Below are 21,012 nucleotides of genomic sequence, written 5' to 3' on the forward strand. Positions count from 1 at the left end.
CGCCAGTACCCACATATGCCTACAAAAGAGACTGCCATTCACTTTCAATTAAAAAGCACTTATATATTTCAACAAGATTAGAATTTCGTGTATTTAGGCTTAAGTGCTAGGTGGACTCAGGCTTAATGATGTGAAAACACAAAGAAAGAATTAAACAACTGTTTAATATTTCCAATATTTCATCTCAGTCATGAAGATATCATCATAGATTACAATATAAATTGGACACACGCACAAAAGCAAACTTAGTAACCTAAGGTCTGCAGTCCTAACTAGAAAGGGTACCCTCTATAGGTACCAGTCAGAAGCCTATGTTGAAAGATGGTATTAAATAAGAAATAATGTCTCACCATTTATTGAGAAGTGGAACACATCCATAATTATTTAAATTATGGTTGGTTTTTAAGAGTAGCCGAAGATTCTATAAAAAATCTTTATAGAATCTTATCTTCATGATTTTATCCATTTGATTTTGTGTGTAGTATCTAAGTCATGGTCTACTAGATCTGAGTGCTACAGTCACAATTCCAGATGTATTTTTTATGCCTTTCCAAATGAATGGTGGCTGATCTTCCAATCACGACAGACAGACCAGCATGAACAATGAACTCCATAAACACACACCAGGAGCAAAGAGGATAACAGTCGATTTCAAGTATTGCATGAAGGAAGTGCAAAAATTGTATTTTGTAGATTGAAAACAATCATTGCATTAACTATAACCTTTATGAAGAAAATATCAAGGATTGGGGAAAGTATTAAGTATTTTGTTGAAATTGTAGCCACTAATAAGATGCATACTAATAAGGATTGGGGAAAGTATTAAGTATTTTGTTGATCCTTTTGAAATTGTAGCCACTAATAAGATGTGAAATGTGCTTAAGTTCAGTTGTAAAGAAAAGCCCTCATTTCAATAGCCTGATGGCTTTTTTTGGTTTCAGTTTTATAAATACCATAATGTTGGGGACGGGGGGCATTGAACACACACATTAGGTACGTGCTGAATATTCAGTTTTGCACTTCAGTATTCAGCTCTATACTATATGTTCACTGGGCATCTACAGATGTTGTATGGTCACTCCAATGCTCGGTGATGTGCCACACCAGGCCTCACCATGTAGTCCTGTTATTTGCTTTTCTAGCAGCCTCAACTCTCTGAAGATCAATCACTCCACACACACACACCATCCATCTCATTGAAGGTCTACCCATTCCTCTTTTTCCAGGAACTTTACCTTCTATTACTGTTCTGAGAAGTCCCCCTTCCATCCTTCCTGTGTGTCCAAAATATTTTAACTTTCTTCTGTCAATATCCTTAAGGAGCCTTAAAGTTCTATTGATCTTTTCTTACACCCATTCATTTGTATACACCTTTCAGTATATGATATCCTCAACAGCCTTCTATAACACCACATCTCAAAGCAGATATCCATTTCTTATCCGACTTCTTTAGGTTCCAAGTCTCACATCGAAAATCCTCAACTTTGTTCCCATGGAGATGGATCCATCCTTCCAGATTTTAGATAGGTCTCTAACTAAATGTTGTTTTAGCCATTCCTAACCTTCTTCTGATGTCTTCTGAACAGCAATTCTTCACATTAATAATGGATCCCAGGTACTCAAACTTGCTGACTTCCTCAATTCTTTCTCCATTAAGGTACACTTGTTTCTCAAGAGCTTCCCTGTATTTCCTTTGAGAATTATAATCTTTGTCTTGCTAGGATCGAGTTGAAGTTCTCTGTTATTACTGATCTTGCTAACTTTGTCAAGAATTAGTCCTAGTTCTTCCATGTCATTACAAAGGAGTACTGTATCATCAGTGTTCATTAGATTACTGATCTTGTTAACTTTGTCAAGAATTAGTCCTAGTTCTTCCATGTCATTACAAAGGAGTACTGTATCATCAGCGTACATCAGATTACTGATCAATCTACCTCCTATCGTAATTCCTGTCCTGAGCTCATCCAATGCTTCACGCATTATGTCCTCCACATATATACTAAACATTCTTGCCTAACTCCTTTACCAACATGAAGCCAGTCAGTCAATCCAACACCTGTTCTTAACGTGGCTTCTTGCTCCATGTACAAGTTGGATATCAACCTGATAGTGTGTTGAGGAAAATCCATTCTTTTCATTACTTCCCACAGTTTCACATGCTCAAAACAGTCAAAAGCTTTAGAGAAGTCTAAGAAACATTACCAGAGGGAGTCTGAATTCTTTATATTTTTCTATAATCTGTCTAAGCAAAGGATCTGATCTCTGGTGCCCTTACCTTTCCTATAACCTGCTTGTTCCTCAGACATCTCTGCCTCAACTTTGGCCTCAATCCTATTTAGCATGATCTTCAATAAAATTTTGCTTGCATGAGTTATTAAACTAAGCATTCTATAGTTCTTGCACGCCTTCACATAACCTTTCTTGTGTAGTGGTATGAAAATCAACTTCTTCCAGTCTCCAGACGATAATCCTGTCTTCTCCTTGTAATCAATCTATGAAACACTCTTATCCCTCCATCCCCTGTGGCTATAATTAACTCTGCTGGGATTTCATCTGCACCTCAGGTCTTATTGCTGTTAAGCTGCTTAACTACTCTTTCATGCCTAAGTGGAGGAGGTTCCAAATCAAAATTTTCCTGGTGAGAGGGCTCCACATTTTCTTTATCCATTCTGCTGTACAGTTCCTCACAGTATTCTTTCCATTTGTTTTTGATATCCAACTATTCTGTTAGTAATGCTCCATTCCTGTCTTTGATGACATTCAATTTAGGCATAAACTTGTGCTTTAAGTCACGAACTAAATAAAACATCCCTCTATAATTGTGCCTCCTCATCTGGAACTCTATCTCTTTACATTTATTAGTATAGAACTTTTCTTTGTCCTTCTTGATGGCTCTTCTGACTTCTCTGTGTAATCTCTTGGATTCTTCAGTCCCTGCATCTCTTTGTTTTTCCAACTGCCTTCTTTTGATTCAGCTCTCCAGAAGTTTAATGATTAATCATGTTCATTGCAAGAATAGCAATGCATTTTAAAAAAAAAAAAAAATTATGAAACTCAAATATCAAGCCAGAATGCAAAAACAATAGGCAGTTAGAATTGAAAATAAATTCTCCAAAACGAAGGTTATTTGATGTTACAAAAAAATCTAAAAAAAATCAGATGTAGATGACAAACGCATAAAAACTTTGAATTACGCCATACCTGAAATGATTGCTTTAGACAACATGCCACGGTATTCGGTATCTATCAATATCAGGGGAAAAACCTGTCTAGTGACTTTTCTGCCGTAGAACCATTCCAAAAACCTTTTTTAGAAAAAATTCTTGAATGAAATTTAACCGATGATCAAATTTATAATGCAGCTGAAAGTGGTCTTTGTTCGAGGTCGTGCCCAGAGAAAAACTCTAGTTCACAGAAATGAAGCCTCAGCACCCGTTCGAAAAATGTCCAAAGAGTGTGTCGTGATCATGCCTTGCGCAAACGCCTCAGGAAAACATAAATTAAAGTTACTTATGACTGGAAAATCAAAAAAACCAAGACCATTTAAGAACTGCTGCCTTTCGGTTTTGTACCAAAATCAACGTAAATGATAGATGAATGTCGACCATTTTTCAAACTTCTTTCACAACGATTTCATACTGTCTGTTAAAACTTATTTCAAATCCCAGAATTTAGAACAGAAAGCACTTTTATTATTGGATAACTGTCCTGAACATCCTCTGGCAAATGAATTGATTAGTGAGGACGGAAATTTTATGGCTATGTTTTGGCCTCCAAACTGTACTCCATTGTTGCAACCAATGAATCAGAGCATAATACAATCCATGAAATTAAAATATCGTAAAGACCTGTTTTTAAATGTAATTTCCCAAAATTATGACATTACAACATCAATAAAAAATATAAATTTGAGGGATGTAGCATTCTCAGTTGATGCTGCTTGGGAGGCCATCGAATCTGAAGCACGGAATGGATCACAGGTAGAACCGAAAGTGAATTCAAAATCAAATCAGATGCTGAAATTATAAATATGACCCACTCAGAATGAATTAGATGATGATAAAGAACACGAAGAAAAAAAGTAAAACATGAAGAGCCAGTTGAAGTTTAAATATGTGTATAGAATGGGTTAAGCAGAATGATACGCCATTCCACAAAATTTTGTTGCTAATGCAACTCTGAGAAGAAGCATTAGAAAAACGTTATGCTTCCAAGAAGCAAAAAAATCAGTGACTTTTTTTACAATGAAATAAAAAAACTTTGTGTTATGTTATTTTTTTGTGTTGTGTACAAGAAAGTGATATTTTTACGCAAATTAAGTTATGTACTGAATTATGCAATTTTATTAAACCAGAATTCTCAACAATACAAACATATACAAACTAAATTTTTTACAAATAAACTTGTGTACCGTATTATTTTTTAAGTTTTACATTACAGTAACAAGCAGTGATGACAGCACAGTGATAAAAAACACTGACCAGACATGAAGTCAGGAATACATATCCATACTTGAAATAGAAGAAGCCAGCAAAGGCTTGAAATGTGGAAAGGCAGCAGGAGTAGATGATATTCGACCAGAAATGCTGAAGTATGGTGGTATAAAAGTCATACAGTGGCTGCACTGCATAGTTCAGAATGCCTGAACAGAGGGACGCATTCCCAATGATTGGAGTAGAGCTCTCATAGTACCTATATATTAAAAGGGAAATAAAACTGAATGTGAGAATTACAGAGGTATATATAAAAAGGGAATTAAAACTGAATGTGAGAATTACAGACGCATATCCCTATCGAGTGTTCCTGGTAAGATATATGCAAGTATACTTGAGAAACGGTTGAGAAGAATTGTGGAAAAAAAGGGTGAAGAACAAGCTGGATTCGGGTCAAATAGAGGCCGTCAGGATCAGATCTTCACTTTACGACAAATAGTCGAGAAAGCATAGGAATATAACAAAGATCCGTATTTAAGTTTTGTCGATTTGGAAAAGGCATATGACATGGTGCCAAGAGAGAAGCGATTCGATATGTTACAGTTATATGGTGTCAATGGGGCATTATATCAAGCAATACTTAGTCTTTATTTGAGTTGTAAGTCAGCAGTTAGAATTGAAGGAAGTACAGGAAGGTGGTTTAATGTTAAATCTGGTGTGAGACAAGGATGTACATTATCCACTCTGTTATTCATTATCTATATGGATCACATTATGAAGGAAAGTGGTATTAAACATGATATCAAAATTGGAGATGTTAATGTCAGCTCTTTGCTTTATGCGGACGATGTATACTTCTAAATAAATCAGCTACAAGTCTGCAAGATTCTCTGACTAAATTGAATAGCTGTTGTAATAGATATGGTATGAAGGTCAGCAATAAAAAGACAAAGACAGTTAAAATAGGCAGAATCATTGAAAATGTCAACTGTGTTGTGAATGGAGAACCTGTAGAACAAGTAAAACATTTCAGCTACTTAGGCACAATTTTTAGTGAAGATGGTAAATTAAATATGGTGTTGTTTCCTGAATAAGCATTAAAAAGGTTTATATTAAAATATTCAGGACACAACATTAATTCTACTCAGGCAGAGAACATGAAACGTTGGCAATAGAAAAAATAAATTGTTTGTGAATACAAGTCAAGATAAGGTTTAAGGAATTGTATAAAATTGTATAAAGTGTTTAAATATAATCTGTATTAAGTGTGGGCCTGATAATAGAAATCCATGTAAGCTGGCAAAATCCATTTGTAAAAATCAGCCTCTTGCATTGAAATAGTAAAGCCTGTGAGTCAGGGTTCAAAAGGTCACTTTTACTGTCCTGCATTATGAAAGTATTGGAAAGGGAAACCTAAGCCTCTTCCAGGAATAGGAGGCAGACACACGTGCGAAAAAAAATATAGAGGGAGCTAATGAGATTGACGTGGACACACGTGACCGAGTTGGCACGTATCGCAAATATCGAGATTTAACGAGAGGCGAAAATGTAACAAAAAGGCCTTGCATGAAGATGCGAGCTCTCTTATCTTTTTTCTTCCTGGATTCCTGATCTCTCGGAGTGGTCCTGCTCGTCATAGGAGGGAAGTCCCTGGCCAGTCGCGGGAGGCACTTAGTTTTCGTCCGTCGTGGCGTTCGTATTGGGCCAAGCTATGTCCGTGTTCTAGGATAGCTGTGATGTCATACAACGGAGGGACTAAATTGAGCCGTCCATTCAAGGCGACATTACCGTGCCACCTCCCATGTGTCCCTCGGAGATTCTACTCGCACAGATCTACGGAAGATATCCTCCAAAGCGATTACATTTGAAGGCCTTGATGATTAGACAAGGCGGGAACAAGTTAAGAATTCAAGGACAGAAATGGTAATGTAGACTTTTGAAATACTAATTCCAGTTGTAAGAAGAGAGTGAATTTCCTGTGTGAACGTTTAAATTGGACTGAACTTAAAGAACTGTAAGAGTGGCCTACAACTAGATACGTGTCCGAGAGAGAGAGAGTTAAGAATTGTTTGCCCAAGAGGCCGAATAGATACGAAATTATGTTAAACTAAAAGTGTAATTGTGCTGATATGTCCACTGATAGTCACGTATATCAGAATGGCTTAATGATAATCTATGAATTGTATTTTATGATTGTTTTTAAGGTTATTAAGATTTAGTTTGTGTGATAAGTACAAGTTAATTAGAGCTTTTGATTTGAGTAGAGTGCAACCATATTATCCTGTTTTGAAATGTATTATAGTGTATCACCTTAAAGCTAATTAAATTGTTTCATTCATGTACTTGCCTGATCTGCCTAAATTATATGAATTCAAAACTACCGCTCATAAAAATAACAAACGAACCAAGCGGGATAAACCCATGAGTACTAATGCAGTAAGCAAGCCGCGACTGTGAGAAAGAAAAGGACAAGCGAGGGGGGGAGATAAATTTATGCTTGATCATTAACTCTCTGAAAGGGTCACCCTGAACAAGAATCCTTTCTATCCAGGTATTAGCTGGTGCAGTATAAATATAAATGTATTAATACTTATAGGGTGAACTTCTTCAGATTGTTTGTTTAGGACATAGAGAGGCCAACAGGACTGCAAAGCACTGAAGGGGAGAATATTAAATTGTAGAGTTTAAATTATAAGGAATAATTATGTATAAGTAAGGTACAGTGTTAGACGAGTTTTGAATTTAAGAAAGATAGAATACTGGATTAGCTAAGAAAGGGTAGAAAAAAGGTAAACAACTAACTGAGTAAAGAAAAGGCAAACAAGATAAGAAAAGGGCAAAACATAAATAACGGAGTCGAGAAGATAGTAAAGACAAAGGATAAGAGAAAGTCACTAACATAAAATGGCGCAGCCGATAAGGTTAAGATAGAAAAGGGTTTAGGTTAGAAAAGATTGAATAAAATAGAACCAGTATAAATAAAAACAAGAATTCGACACAACATAAATGGCGCAGCCAGTAGGATTATAAAGAATAAGGAAGTTAGCATAATCGAATAGAGAATAAACAACATAACAATGGAAATAGACAACAGAATCAACAAAGCTGGTATATGGTAGGAAGTCGATTGAATAAATTCATATGAAATAAGAGAGAAATTAGTCAGAACACTAAATTAGCTGTATACAAGACAGTGTTCAAACCAGTTCTAACTTATGGATCTGAGAGCTGGGTCAGAAGTAAAACACTTGACCAAAGACTAGAGACAGCAGATATGAGAGTCCTGAGAAAGATTAGGGACGTGAACAGATGGCATCAATGGCAATATCATATTAAAAACGAGAATATTAGGAAAGAACATGACATTGTCAGCATCCAGGAATGCGTTAGCAGAGCTAATCTCAGGTGGTATGGTCACTTAAACAGAATGGGCGAGGAAAGATTAGCAAAACAAATGTTCTCTGCCAAGTTGGCAGGAAAACGACCCAAAAGAAGAACAAGATATAGGTGGATTGATACAGTACAAAGTGCCTTAGATGATAGAGATATTAGATCGGTAATGTTGGAGTCTTGACAAGTAACAGACTGATTTGGAGGAAAATTGTAGATAGGAAGTTAGTAATGATGTAAATTTTTCATGTAGTACTATCATATCCTGTACACCCCTTGAGGGTACATGGCAGGAATTTGATGATGAGCTTTTTTCTATCAGTTAATTCATTTATTTACAGGATTAAACTGATGTACAATTATAATCTGATTATTTTTGTCTTAAACGCTAGTTATTGTTGTCTCTTGGGGGAAATTTCGATAATCCGAACTTTTTGCTACTCCAAACGAGCACACATTTTTATTAGTTCGAATTAGCGAGATACCACTGTGTGTGTGTGTGTGTGTAAATTTCTGGAAGTCATACAACTGATACGATTAAAGAAAAGTTTTCTGCTATGTTACAAACGTGGGATACACGTATTTCATGGATTCATGTAATGGTTCGAGACAATGGCTAATACTGTTAAGAGGTATAATGATGCTGAAATTGTAAGCATTTCATGTTTTATTCACATGTGTTGCAATGAGCAATAATGGACTATGAATGCACAGTTGTTAATTCAAAGTAAATACCAGTGTGTAGGGAAATGGTGGAATAATTTAACTATTCATCTGCTGCTTCATGCTCAAAACTAAAAGATATTCAAACCAAATCGAATACCAGCTATATAAAATTAGTTCAAGATGTATCTTGAACATTACATTACTTAACAGTCACTGATAGCAACACTCTCTATGCAACTAACTAAATGTGCACCATCTATAGCCACTATCCCGATAAAGTGGCAAGGTGGCCCAAATAAGCAAAGCAACTTTGGGTGATATACTTGATTTGCTTCTGTTCTTCAATATTTGTACCAAACAAACTCACCCTGATTAGCCGGAATCTATTGTGTGTGTGTGTGTACACACGCACATACACAAACTTGTTTAATTCTTACCTTCCTCTAGCATCCAACACAAGGATTTGAATTCAGAACCTTCCAGCAATATGCTATAGACACTATAACAAGAAAATAAAAGTGTTTTCTTCATTAATTTTCAAATTCTATCAGTACATATATATGGATGTGGGGGGGGTATAAAATTATAAACTAAAAACTTACTGCTGCCGTGTTCGAATAATAAGGAAATCAGAATCTAGTAGGCAATGTTCATATATGGGAGAGCGAAACATGTTATTTTCAAATGCCTGCAAACTTTGACCAGGTGACAAAGAGCCCAAAAATGGAGATGTGTGAGCATAAGCTGTTTCACCATATTTATATTCTGGAGCTCCACCATCTTTACCTGGTTTCTAAAGAAAAATAAAATAAATAATTGCAAGACTTACAGAATTTCACTGTCTTGGTCATCAAGGCATCTTCATGAGCACAAAGAAATACAACTAAGCACATACACAGAGGACTGTGTGCATGTGCTTAGTTGTATTTCTTTGCGCTCATGAAGATGCCTTGATGACCAAGGCAAAATATTGGCATAGTAAATTATTAACTAAATAATTTTAGTTAGTAATTATCTCTAGATGTGTTTTCTGCATTAAATTTCAGCATAGATAATAATTAACATCTAAGTATCCATACTCGATTAGCAATCTAATAAGTCAGCTTTTACTCTTACAGAATACAGAGACAAATGTAAGAAAGCTAAACAGTGTGTAAAACTAGCTAAACAAAAGTCATGGGAGGACTTTGGCAAGAATATAGAAAATAAATATCAAGAAGGTGGCAAAATATTCTGGAGGTTGTTGAAGAAGCTTAGGAATGGAGGAAAGAGTGCTGTAAAAGGAATTAGAGATGATAAAGGTGAAATGAAAACAGGAGAAAAAGATATCCTTGAAGTATGGAGTAATTACTTTGAAAAACTGCTAAATGAAACAAGCAGTGATGACAGCACAGTGATAAAAAACACTGACCAGGCATGCAGTCAGGAATACATATCCATACTTGAAGTAGAAAAAGCCATCAAAGGCTTGAGATGTGGAAAGGCAGCAGGAGTAGATGATATTCGACCAGAAATGCTGAAGTATGGTGGTATAAGAGTCTTACAGTGGCTGCACTGCATAGTTCAGAAAGCCTGGACAGAGGGACGAATTCCCGATGATTGGAGTAGAGCTCTCATAGTACCCATATATAAAAAGGGAAATAAAACTGAATGTGAGAATTACAGAGGTATTTCCCTACTGAGTGTTCCCGGCAAGATCTATGCAAGTATACTTGAGAAACGGTTGAGAAGAATTGTGGAAGAAAAGCTTGGTGAAGAACAAGCTGGATTCAGGCCAAATAGAGGCTGTCAGGATCAGATCTTCACTTTACGACAAATAGTCGAGAAAGCATGGGAATATAACAAAGATCTGTATTTAAGTTTTGTCGATTTGGAAAAGGCATATGACAAGGTGCCAAGAGAGAAGCTATTCAATACGCTGCAGTTATATGGTGTCAATGGGGCATTATATCAAGCAATACTTAGTCTTTATTTGAGTTGTGAGTCAGCAGTTAGAATTGAAGGAAGTACAGGAAGATGGTTTAATGTTAAATCTGGTGTGAGACAAGGATGTACATTATCCCCTCTGTTATTCATTATCTATATGGATCACATTATGAAGGAATGTGGTATTAAACCTGATATCAAAATTGGAGATGTTAATGTGTCAGCTCTTTGCTTTATGCGGATGATGTTATACTTCTAAATAAATCCGCTACAAGTCTGCAAGATTCTCTGACTAAATTGAATAGCTGTTGTAATAGATATGGTATGAAGGTCAGCAATAAAAAGACAAAGACAATGAAAATAGGCAGAATCATTGAAAATGTCAACTGTGTCGTGAATGGAGAACCTGTGGAACAAGTAAAACATTTCAGCTACTTAGGCACAATTTTTACTGAAGATGGTAAACTAAATATAGAAATAGACAACAGAATCAGCAAAGCTGGTATCGTGGGAAGTCAATTGAATAAATTCATATGGAATAAGAAAGAAATTAGTCGGAACACTAAATTAGCTGTATACAAGACTGTGTTCAAACCAATTTTAACTTATGGATCTGAGAGCTGGGTCAGAAGTAAAACACTTGACCAAAGACTAGAGACCGCAGATATGAGAGTCCTGAGAAAGATTAGAGGCGTGAACAGATGGCATCAATGGCAATATCATATTAAAAATGAGGATATTAGGAAAGAACTTGACATTGTCAGCATCCAGGAATGCGTTAGCAGAGCTAATCTCAGATGGTATGGTCACTTAAATAGAATGGGAGAGGAAAGATTAGCAAAACAAGTGTTCTCTGCCAGGTTGGCAGGAAAACGACCCAGAGGAAGACCAAGATATAGGTGGATTGATACGGTACAAAGTGCCTTAGACGATAGAAATATAAGATCTGATAATGTTGGAGTCTTGACAAGTAACAGACTGATTTGGAGGAAAATTGTAGATAGGAAGTTAGTAATGATGTAATTTTTTCATGTAGTACTGTCATATCCTGTACACCCCTTGAGGGTACATGGCAGGAATTTGATGATGATGATGATGATGATGATGATAATATAATTAAAATTTAATAAAATTAGTGGAATATGCAATATATTTTATATTGTTAAAACTGATAATTAGATGCTACCAGGAATGGTCATTATCTTTAATCATGCATCTACCAGATGCATGATTAAAGACAAGTACTAAACAGAATAAACTAATGTACTATGAAAACAGTAAGAGGGCAAAACTCTTTATATGACACCTAATATAAATTTAATAGTTATTATTAAAATGATTTCCATTATTATTATGAAGAGACCTCCAGGGAGTCAAGGACTCATTTCAGTTTCTCTACCAATATTCCGCTTTTTTTTTTTTTTTAATTCAACTGGTTTCTCAAACAACTATGGTGTGTTTAGTAAGGAAAATCATTTTAATGCAACACCAATGGAAGCTATCTTATTTGATGTCAGTGATTTTTATTATAATAATCATCAGATCTCTGGGAAGTCAAAGATTTGTCAAAAGTTCTTAGCATCACAGATAAAGCTATCTAACTACACCTTGAATTTATTTACTATTTCTGTACTCACCAAGCTTTCAGGCAATGCATTCTACTTACAAGCCACAAAAAAACTTTTCCCTCTCTTGCTTACACCTGCCATAGAATTTCCAGTGATAGCGATTTTCTCAATGCCATGAAAATTCTCTTCCACATTAATTTGGTAACAACCTCTTATGTGTTCTCAATCACTTTTATCAACTGGATCACAAACTTTGTCCATCACTTATTCAATGATAAGTATAGATCCTGCCATTCAAAATCTACAGCTCTCCTTACTTATTGTCTGCCTCTTGACATATCATGGAAAGGTAATTCCAAAGCAATGATAATGTCTCAAAAAGTAATACTAAGCGAACTGCCATCTTGTTGTGCCTTCTAATTTTTATACTGTAATAATATATTCAGTTCTCACTTTGGTCATTTGTGTTCTCTATTTAGCTTCTCAACCAATGCAGATGAACCTTAGGGCTGTGTTATATCACTAAGCATACTGCTCTTCCTCTAATACATAAATAATCTTCATTTACTAACCTCAAATTCTTAATGATAAAATTCAATAATGTAAAAATGCATGTGGAAAAAAATATTTAATACTTGCAGAATTTTCAGCTAGGTTTTCTAGCCATTTTTTCCTAGTGATCCTAAGCCACACTCTTCATTGTTATTTCATGAATAAATAACCATTTAAATTTATTTATTTTTCTTGAATTCTAATAGTTGTAGATGGAGCTATCCTCCTGCAGTGAATAGCATGTATTATCAGGTGCATTATTGATAGAGAGGGCAAAGAGAAGAAGAAAAAGAGGACTGACTAGAAGTCGCTGTATGGCAACTGACTAACTAGAAGTAAAGTGCACCTTACTGCATCTGCACAGTAAGTGATTAATGAGTGGTAACTCAGGGTTAGCAGTAAAAAGAGTAATTAATTCAACCTTCTGCCTGGGAAGTTACAATGGGAAAAAAAAAAGGTTTCTTTGCCTGAAAATTGCAGCCTAAGTAACGAAGATTATAACAGCATCTCTATCAAGAAGAGCTCCTAATAGAAACTTATGCCAGTAAAGTCAATTCCTGTGAAACAAGCTTCTCACCTGTAATTTCTCTCACATGGTATACATACCCATGGCCACTCTTTGAAGATCTTCCTCAAGAAGGTGTCTACTAGAAAATACTGTCCAAAAGCCTAACCTCAGATTTATTCCCTGGAAGTCCATTCCAATACCCATTGCAATAAGGAGAAAGAAAAGGAAAGTACAAGTCAAACAAAAGAATAGACACAATAGAAGAATAGTCTCTAAAAAAAAAAAAAAGTTAAACTGTAGAGCAAATCATCAAGCAGACATCCTTGAATCAAGAAGAACAGTCATTTGCTAATTTCAAAAAAAAAAGCCAAGAAATAAGTAGTCCTGTTAAGAGAAATCCAGTCTCAAATGTCATAAAGCTGGTGAAGAATCATGAATCTCACTTCACAAAATAGTATGCTAATAGATGGTAGACGTGTATACATACAGCTATTGCTCATGCTAAGAAATTCCTGCTCCCCGACCTCTTTGTGAAATGTAGTTTGGTTAAGGTAATTGATACATTTTGTGTTCTTCTGTGAACTACATAGGACTTTAGATGCTTCTTAGAAATTCTAAAACTTCTGTAGAGACAATTGTCTAAATTATTGCTGACCCTAAACAATTAAATTAAGGATATTTAAGCAGATATTGTGTTTGTATGTTAGAAGAGAGGACACAGTAACTATTATGAGTAAATGTTTCTCATGTGACAGGAAATTAGCTATTTTATATTAATATTTTGTTGTGTTTGTTGAATTGACGTAGTCACTGCATCATTCCTGAATTCTAAATGGTTACACATCAACATCTACTATTTAACTAAAGTGTAATCCTCTTTTACAATAATCAAGAGATGAATCTGTCTCCTAATCGCTCAGCTTATACATAATGAGGTTTATGATCCTGGCTTGCAACAACTGAGTCAACTAGGTGGTAACATATATCTGGTACCAAAATTATGGCTACACAGCACCCAGACCATGCCTTAAGTATCCACAATATATGCTGAAAAAAAGGAGCCATATTACTTCTCTGCAGTGAATACAAATATGAGATACTATTTCTGGAATCCCTCCCTTAAAACCACTATCTAAACCTCATCAAATTCAGATGCATAAAACACTCAAATCCGGAAGATTAGCTGTTCTGCATGCTGGACAGTTTATAGCTGCACTACAGACATACCCCAAAAGTATAATATATACCAAGAAATCTGGTTGTATTTAAGGAAGCAAATAATGGGTGCCACTTATTTATGTAGTCTGAAGGTATTCGCTGGCTTTTTTTTTTTTTTTTTTTTTTTTAGATTTTCCAACTTTTCAGACATACTCCAAATATATGGACTGGTAATGGATTTATTGGATTTTTTTTTTTTTAGGAGGGTTGATTTATTATTATTATCTGAGACCTCCAGGGAGTCAACAAGGACTTATTGAGAAGAGCTGCACATCATCCAAACCACTGTCATACCTTCCCTTAAACACATTCACAAAAGATGCACTCACTGCTTCAACAGGCAAACTATTCCACTCACTGACAGCATCTCCGACGGAACAGCTAAAATAGAATTCGTCAAAGTTAAAAACCGGTACCAGAAAAAATTTGAAATTCTCCAACAACATAGTGCTACAAAACAACCATAATTACAACAAAATCGTGTCGTTGTGAATTTATCATCAGTAGCCTTAACCAATTAAACTACTAGTGCATTAAGTCGAGGACACAATTTTGCTGTTACTCCCAGGCAAATTCCGAAATAATGGCTTCCATGAATGGGGAATATACAACCTGCCTCCAGCAACAGCCAATAACAATCGTTTAGATGTGGCCAACATCCTAACCCCCAAACCTCCCAAAAACAATATTCCACATAAGGAAATCATTGCTTTAAAAGAGCTACACAGTAATAACCACATTGTTATAACTAAAGCAGACAGAGGGAATGCAACTGTGGTGATGAATTCAACAGAATATGAAAGCAAAATGCACATACTTCTACAATATCACTCAACCAACCAAATTACAGATCAGGATCCCACCAACTTGCAAAAAAATAAAGTGTGAAAATTATTGAAAAAAGTCACTTCCTGGCCTAAAGAAACAGTTAATTCAAGCCCTTCCATTTTAAAACACCCAGAATATATGGAGCACTTAAAATTCACAAACAAGGTATACCCTTACAAACTTACTAAACTACTAGCCACTCTCACAATCAGTTCTCCCTCCTTTGTTAAAAATTCTGTCCACCTAAAAAATATTTTAGAAAACCATACCTTAAAAAGCTCAGACATAATGGTAAGTTTTGATATCGCGTCACTATTCACAAATGTACTGTTAATCGAAACCCTTGATTTACTGAAGTCACATTTTCCCCCCTGATGTATCTGAACTATTTAAATTCACAGTACATGAAAGTTATTTTATGGAAAGGGAAAATATACAAACAATTAGATGGGACAACAATGGGCTCTCCTCTTTTGCCCCCCCCCCCCCCCCCCCCCTTCTTAGCCAATTTTTACATAGGACACTTGGAAAAGCTAGCTATCAATACAGCCACTCTCAAAACCAGTGCTTTGGTTATGCTAGGTTGATGATGTGTTTACTATTTGGCCACACAGTCCAGGCACATTGGATACATTCTTAGCATACTCAAATAGCCAGCATCCAAAAATCCACTTTACAATGAAACTGGAAGCTAACGACTGTCTGCCCTTCCTGGATCCACTAATCAGACGTCTTCCAGAGGGGTCCTTATATTTTGCAGTTTATAGAAAACACACACACACACATACAGGTGTGATTAGAAATCCCACTGGAAATCTCACGTAACAAAAATTATATACAATTTCATTCAAAAACTCTAATATATTTCAATTAATGTTATAGGGAGACAGACCATTAACTACATTCAAAACATGAATCACGATCATGAGTCAGCGAGTGCATTCCAGTAAGCTCTCTAGTCAAATTTCATACGAAACTTTTATAGTTTCTATATTCGGCTTCGAAATAATGCTGGATTTAATATCCACTTAATTTTTATAAATCTAGATTACTGAAGTGAAGCCTTTTGGCTCTTTATTTTAGTAAATAAATAAATAAATAAAATGCAAAGATTTTTTAAATTTTTTTTATTATTGATTTATATTTTGAGTATCTTTCTGCCACTATGATAAGGACTTAGACACCGGACTAAGAATCATAATCTTGAATCATATTCTAAGGCACGGACCTCCTTTCAAGTCACTTCAAGCCTTAAAAAACAGGGTGGTAGTCTTACACTGAGCAATGAAAATTAGCAACCAGCAAAAGACATACTATTCATGCAATTCTACAAAAGGATTAGAATCTACAATCTGTTGGTTACAGAGCAGAGACTGCCACAAATCCAACCAATCAAGCCAGCAAAAAAAAATGGATGGGGAGGAATTTCACATAAACCTCCTTAGCAAATCAGAAAAGCTATTTTTGTTGCCATCAGCAGCAATGAAACAATCCAATAATCTCAAAAGTTCAGATGCATTAAGTAGTACAACATTTGGGATATTATTTTTCCAAGCATCCTCTATTCTCAGAAGACAACATTCTAGACTTTAGTTACTTATTCCATTAAAATTTGACTTGTTCCACTATATATACTTGGTCACAGTGCTTATGCATATCTAAGAGCTGTTTTGTTTAGAAGTAGGTTTCTATGGTTAAGCAGTTCTGTAGGTAGTTTTTGGTATTGAGACCATATATTAATATAAAGAGTTTATTAAAATAAACAATAAAATTAAATCCCAATAAGTTTCGTGCGTTGTAAGACTTACATCGTCAGGGCTAATGGTGTATAGAAGTTTTACACAACAAAGGCTTATTGACAACAAACGTTTTTACTTTTACTGCTACAGTCCTGCTGCAACAAATTCTTACGAGCTCCCACTGATCAGGGGTAATGGTATATAAAAGTTTTACACAACAAAAGCTTATTGACAATTAATTACACATATTAGATTGCACCAAACCGCAACCCAGTGGGAATAATGTAGTGGGAGTAACACGTGATTTACTTGCAGTTTGGGCTGGTAGCATTGCAGCCAAGATACGTTGCTACTACACAAGCACAATCAACACAAATTAACGTTGTTGTCGTTATCTTAGGTAAATAGTGTGCTTTTTCTTTTTTCTATTTAATTCATAACTTTGTAGAAATGAACGAAGAGAAGAATTCTGTTAAATATTGTTAAATTTTGTTATATTTTAGTTTTATTAATGATATAATTTTTTCGATCCATTTTGATTTTTTTTTTTTTTTTTACTTTTATTCCTACAGTCCCACCACAACAAATTCTTACGAGCTGTCACTGATCAGCAATAATGGCATATAAAAGTTTTACACATAATATTTAACAAATAATGTTATCCAACAGTTGTGAAGTTATTAAAAACATCTAACATGTGTAATTAATTGTCAATAAGCTTTTGTTGTGTAAAACTTTTATATGCCATTAAGTAACCCTGATCAGTGGCAGCTCGTAAGAATTTGTGGGACTATAGCAATAAAAGTAAAAAAAAATCAAAATGGATCGAAAAAATTATATCATTAATAAAACTAAAATTTAACAATATTTAACAGAATTCTTCTCTATGTTCATTTCTACAAAGATATAAATGAAATGCTAGCATTAAATAGAAAAAAAGAAAAACCACAATATTTACCTACAATAATGACAATGACATTAATTTGTGTTGTTTGTGCTTGTGTAGTAGCAACCTATCTTGGGCTGCAATGCTACCAGCCCAAACTGCACCTAAATCATGTGTTGCTTCTACTACATTATCCCAACTGGGTAGCGATTTGGTGTGGTCTGCATGGAATGCAGCTTCAGCATTGAGTATACTAACCAGTACTGATACTAGCCCTAGCCCACACAGCACATTGACTATTGCAAAATTATATAAAATACTATCGAGCACTATTGTATTACAAACGAGAAAATAATGGTTTTTAGATAAATATATAAAAATTTAAGAACAGCAATAATAAAACAGGAACTTTCATTTCATACTGGAGGGGAACTTTCATTTTATACTGGAGGGGCTGCAGCCCTTATGGACGAGCTGCCATTGAACCTGGTGATATAAATCTTATGACGATCGAAACTTGTCAGTTTTTTAATTGTTTATTTTTAATAAACTCTTCATATTAATACGTGGTTTCAATACCGGAAACTACCTACAGAGCTGTTTTGTTTCTTTCAGGGTGCTGAATGGAATCTAAAAAATATCAGCAGACTTTTAAAAAAAAAATGAGCTTGTTAATATTATGAAAGAGAAAAAAAAAAAAAAAAAGGCAAATATCTAATATCTAAATTGTGCAGAAAGAAATATGTTTTGTAATATAATTCATGAAATGGATGAAAGGATTTTTTTTTTTTTTTTTTTTTGCTTTAATTGTATTTAAATCATTTTCTGCATTTTCAGCAGAAAGAGAGAGAGAGAGTAATAAAATCTGTTAACATGCTATACATAAAAAAAAAAGCAAAAGTCTTCAAAACTTCATGACCTAAAACTTCTCTCTCCCCATAAAAACAACATTAGATCCTGCTTTACTATTGTTATCTTGTATGAGAGAAATGCAAAGATCACTACAGAATGTTTCTCTTCCTTTGAAAAGCAAGGAAGAGGAAACCAGACTACTTATAATGCTGTTCATGGCTCTTCGCCATTTCCAACATCTGGTTCCTTTCTTCAAAAGGACAGTCCATAAATAAATAGTAAATTATTATAACAATAACATACTGAAAAATTCACTAAATTCATCAACAACAACCCACTTGATTGTTCGAGTGGTTAGCATATTTGCTCTCCAGCCAAAAGGATGTGGGTTTGAATCTTGCCGTGGATGTTTGTGATTGTCTTTGAAAATACTAGTTGTGGTGGGCAGTAGATGGCTTTCGTGTAGTTGTGGTTTGTTGTAGTTGGTGGATCGAGTGGTGGAGACAGTATTATAGAGTGAGTGCCCCTCCCTCGACGAGTCTATCGACTCCCTGGAGGTGTCATGTAATAATAATAATAAAATACAAGACATTGATATACTAACAGATGAAATCTGTATAGAGCATGTTTTGGGAAAATTATGGTGTAACACAGTAATAAGCTTACCCTTTTGTAATAGTTCTTAATTTTAGTAGCCATGCCAATTTGGTTAACAAGTGGAGGATGTTCTTCAGAATACTCTGCTAAAATGATATCTCCATCTCTTCCTGTTAGATCTTCAGGTGTACGCATGAAAAACATTTCTCCTCCTCCAGATGCTTGTCTTTCATGTTCTCTAAGCTAAAATAATAATAATAAACTATATCAAAATGCTAAGGTCTGGTTGGCAAAGTGGATACAACAGGGCAGTGTTTCCACCTTTTGATCCCCACATACCTCTATTAAAATTTTATTAACGCTACCATACCTCCCCCGCCCTTCTCAAGGCAAGGTAAGCTGGAAGATGTTATATTTCATTCCAATACAAATAATTATAAAGATTTGTAACATTTGCATGATAATAAATTATAAACTTCTAAAATTTTTAGATTATCAAATACCTTTTTTAGTTATACAAATCTAATATACAATAGAAGCAAAAATTATGAAATTTAAATTTTGAATAATACAAACATTTAAAGAAATGAATGAAATTTAACAGAGTTCCAAACGTGTGGTTGAACTATTTGAATTTAAACTTTTAATGCAAAAAACAATTTGATCTACACATAAATCAAAGAGGTTGTTGAAGCATTGGAACATGATTGTGTCATTAAACGGGTGCAGTCCTGGAAGTTAGTTGATAGGTGACGAGACACATTTTGTTAAAACTGCCTTTTGGTTGTTTAGTTACTGAAAAATTAATGACAGAGACCTACACTTATCTAGAATAAAATGGCAACAAAAAAATATAAAGGTAAGAACAAAGTAATCTGTTTGTTTGTTTAAAAAAAAAAAGAAGAAAAAAAAAGCCATGTGCTTCCTTAAGACCTTTAGCATACTTTCCATGGGTACACATACCACACTTTCAGAGAAACTGCAATAGGACACAAGTTGGAATTCTGCTACAGGCATAGATGTCTGTGAATTGTCTCCATGCAGGAGAAGAATCTCATTGCCTGGTCAGACTACAACTCTGCTTACTAGGCCTGAAATGGCATGAAAATTTTCCTTAATCTTAATCCAACTTATGGATCTAAAGCTTAAATTAGAAATAAAATAATTGATAAGACTATAGATCCAATTCTGAGAGACACTACAGAGCAAACATATGGCATCGATCGGAATCATATTAAACATGAAAATAAAAAAATGTGACATTATTAATGCTCCTGTATTTGTGAATACAGCTAATCTAATATGGTATGGTCATTTAAACAAAATGAGAGGACAGTTAAAAACAGTACCTTAATGCAAGGAGGGGAAAAAAAAAAAAAAAAGTTTTTTTTTTTGTTGTTGTTTTTTCTGCTTTTCTCAAAAACCAAGATATAGGTGGCCTGATAAGAAACTTATGATGCTTTAGGAAACAGAACGTAAGATCTGACATTGGAATCCTAATAAATTACAGACTGATTTGAAAACAACCCAACATGATCTAACTAAACTGAATAATACAATGTGAAATTTTATATGAAAATCATCAATGAAAAATACCAACTGTAAAAATAGGAAACACATGGAACACAACAACTGTATTCTCACTGGAGAATCTATAGAACAAGACATTTTATCTTCTTTCAAAGGAGTAGTTATCTCATCTTGCCTTCAACATGTTAGGCTCAATGTCCTACCCCAAACCAACTAACCTGGCATCTATAGAGACATAATTAATGCAATGAAAGATGGTTAAATCCTATCTTCATAGTCCGTTATACCTTTTAATTATGTATATTAAATCAATTTTTGT

The 21,012-nt window shown here is 34.8% G+C and overlaps 1 protein-coding gene across 1 annotated transcript in view; it reads right to left on the reverse strand.

Moving 5' to 3' along the window:
* The window catches only part of LOC150107421 (transcription initiation factor TFIID subunit 1-like), a 688,572-nt gene that overhangs the window by 319,408 nt on the left and 348,152 nt on the right, over nucleotides 1-21,012 (reverse strand). Inside the window, exons 18-19 of the mRNA XM_090391849.1 lie at nucleotides 19,233-19,406; nucleotides 9,092-9,282 (exon numbers count right to left, since the gene is read on the reverse strand). Of these exons, the coding sequence (XP_090247975.1) occupies nucleotides 9,092-9,282; nucleotides 19,233-19,406 (365 nt within the window). The remainder of the gene's footprint in view (nucleotides 1-9,091; nucleotides 9,283-19,232; nucleotides 19,407-21,012) is intronic.

Source organism: Typopeltis vanoorti, chromosome 4 (assembly GCF_054136105.1).
Source record: "Typopeltis vanoorti isolate ZY-2024b chromosome 4, IOZ_Tvanoo_1.0, whole genome shotgun sequence".
In the NCBI taxonomy this organism is placed as follows: Eukaryota; Metazoa; Arthropoda; class Arachnida; order Uropygi; family Thelyphonidae; genus Typopeltis; species Typopeltis vanoorti.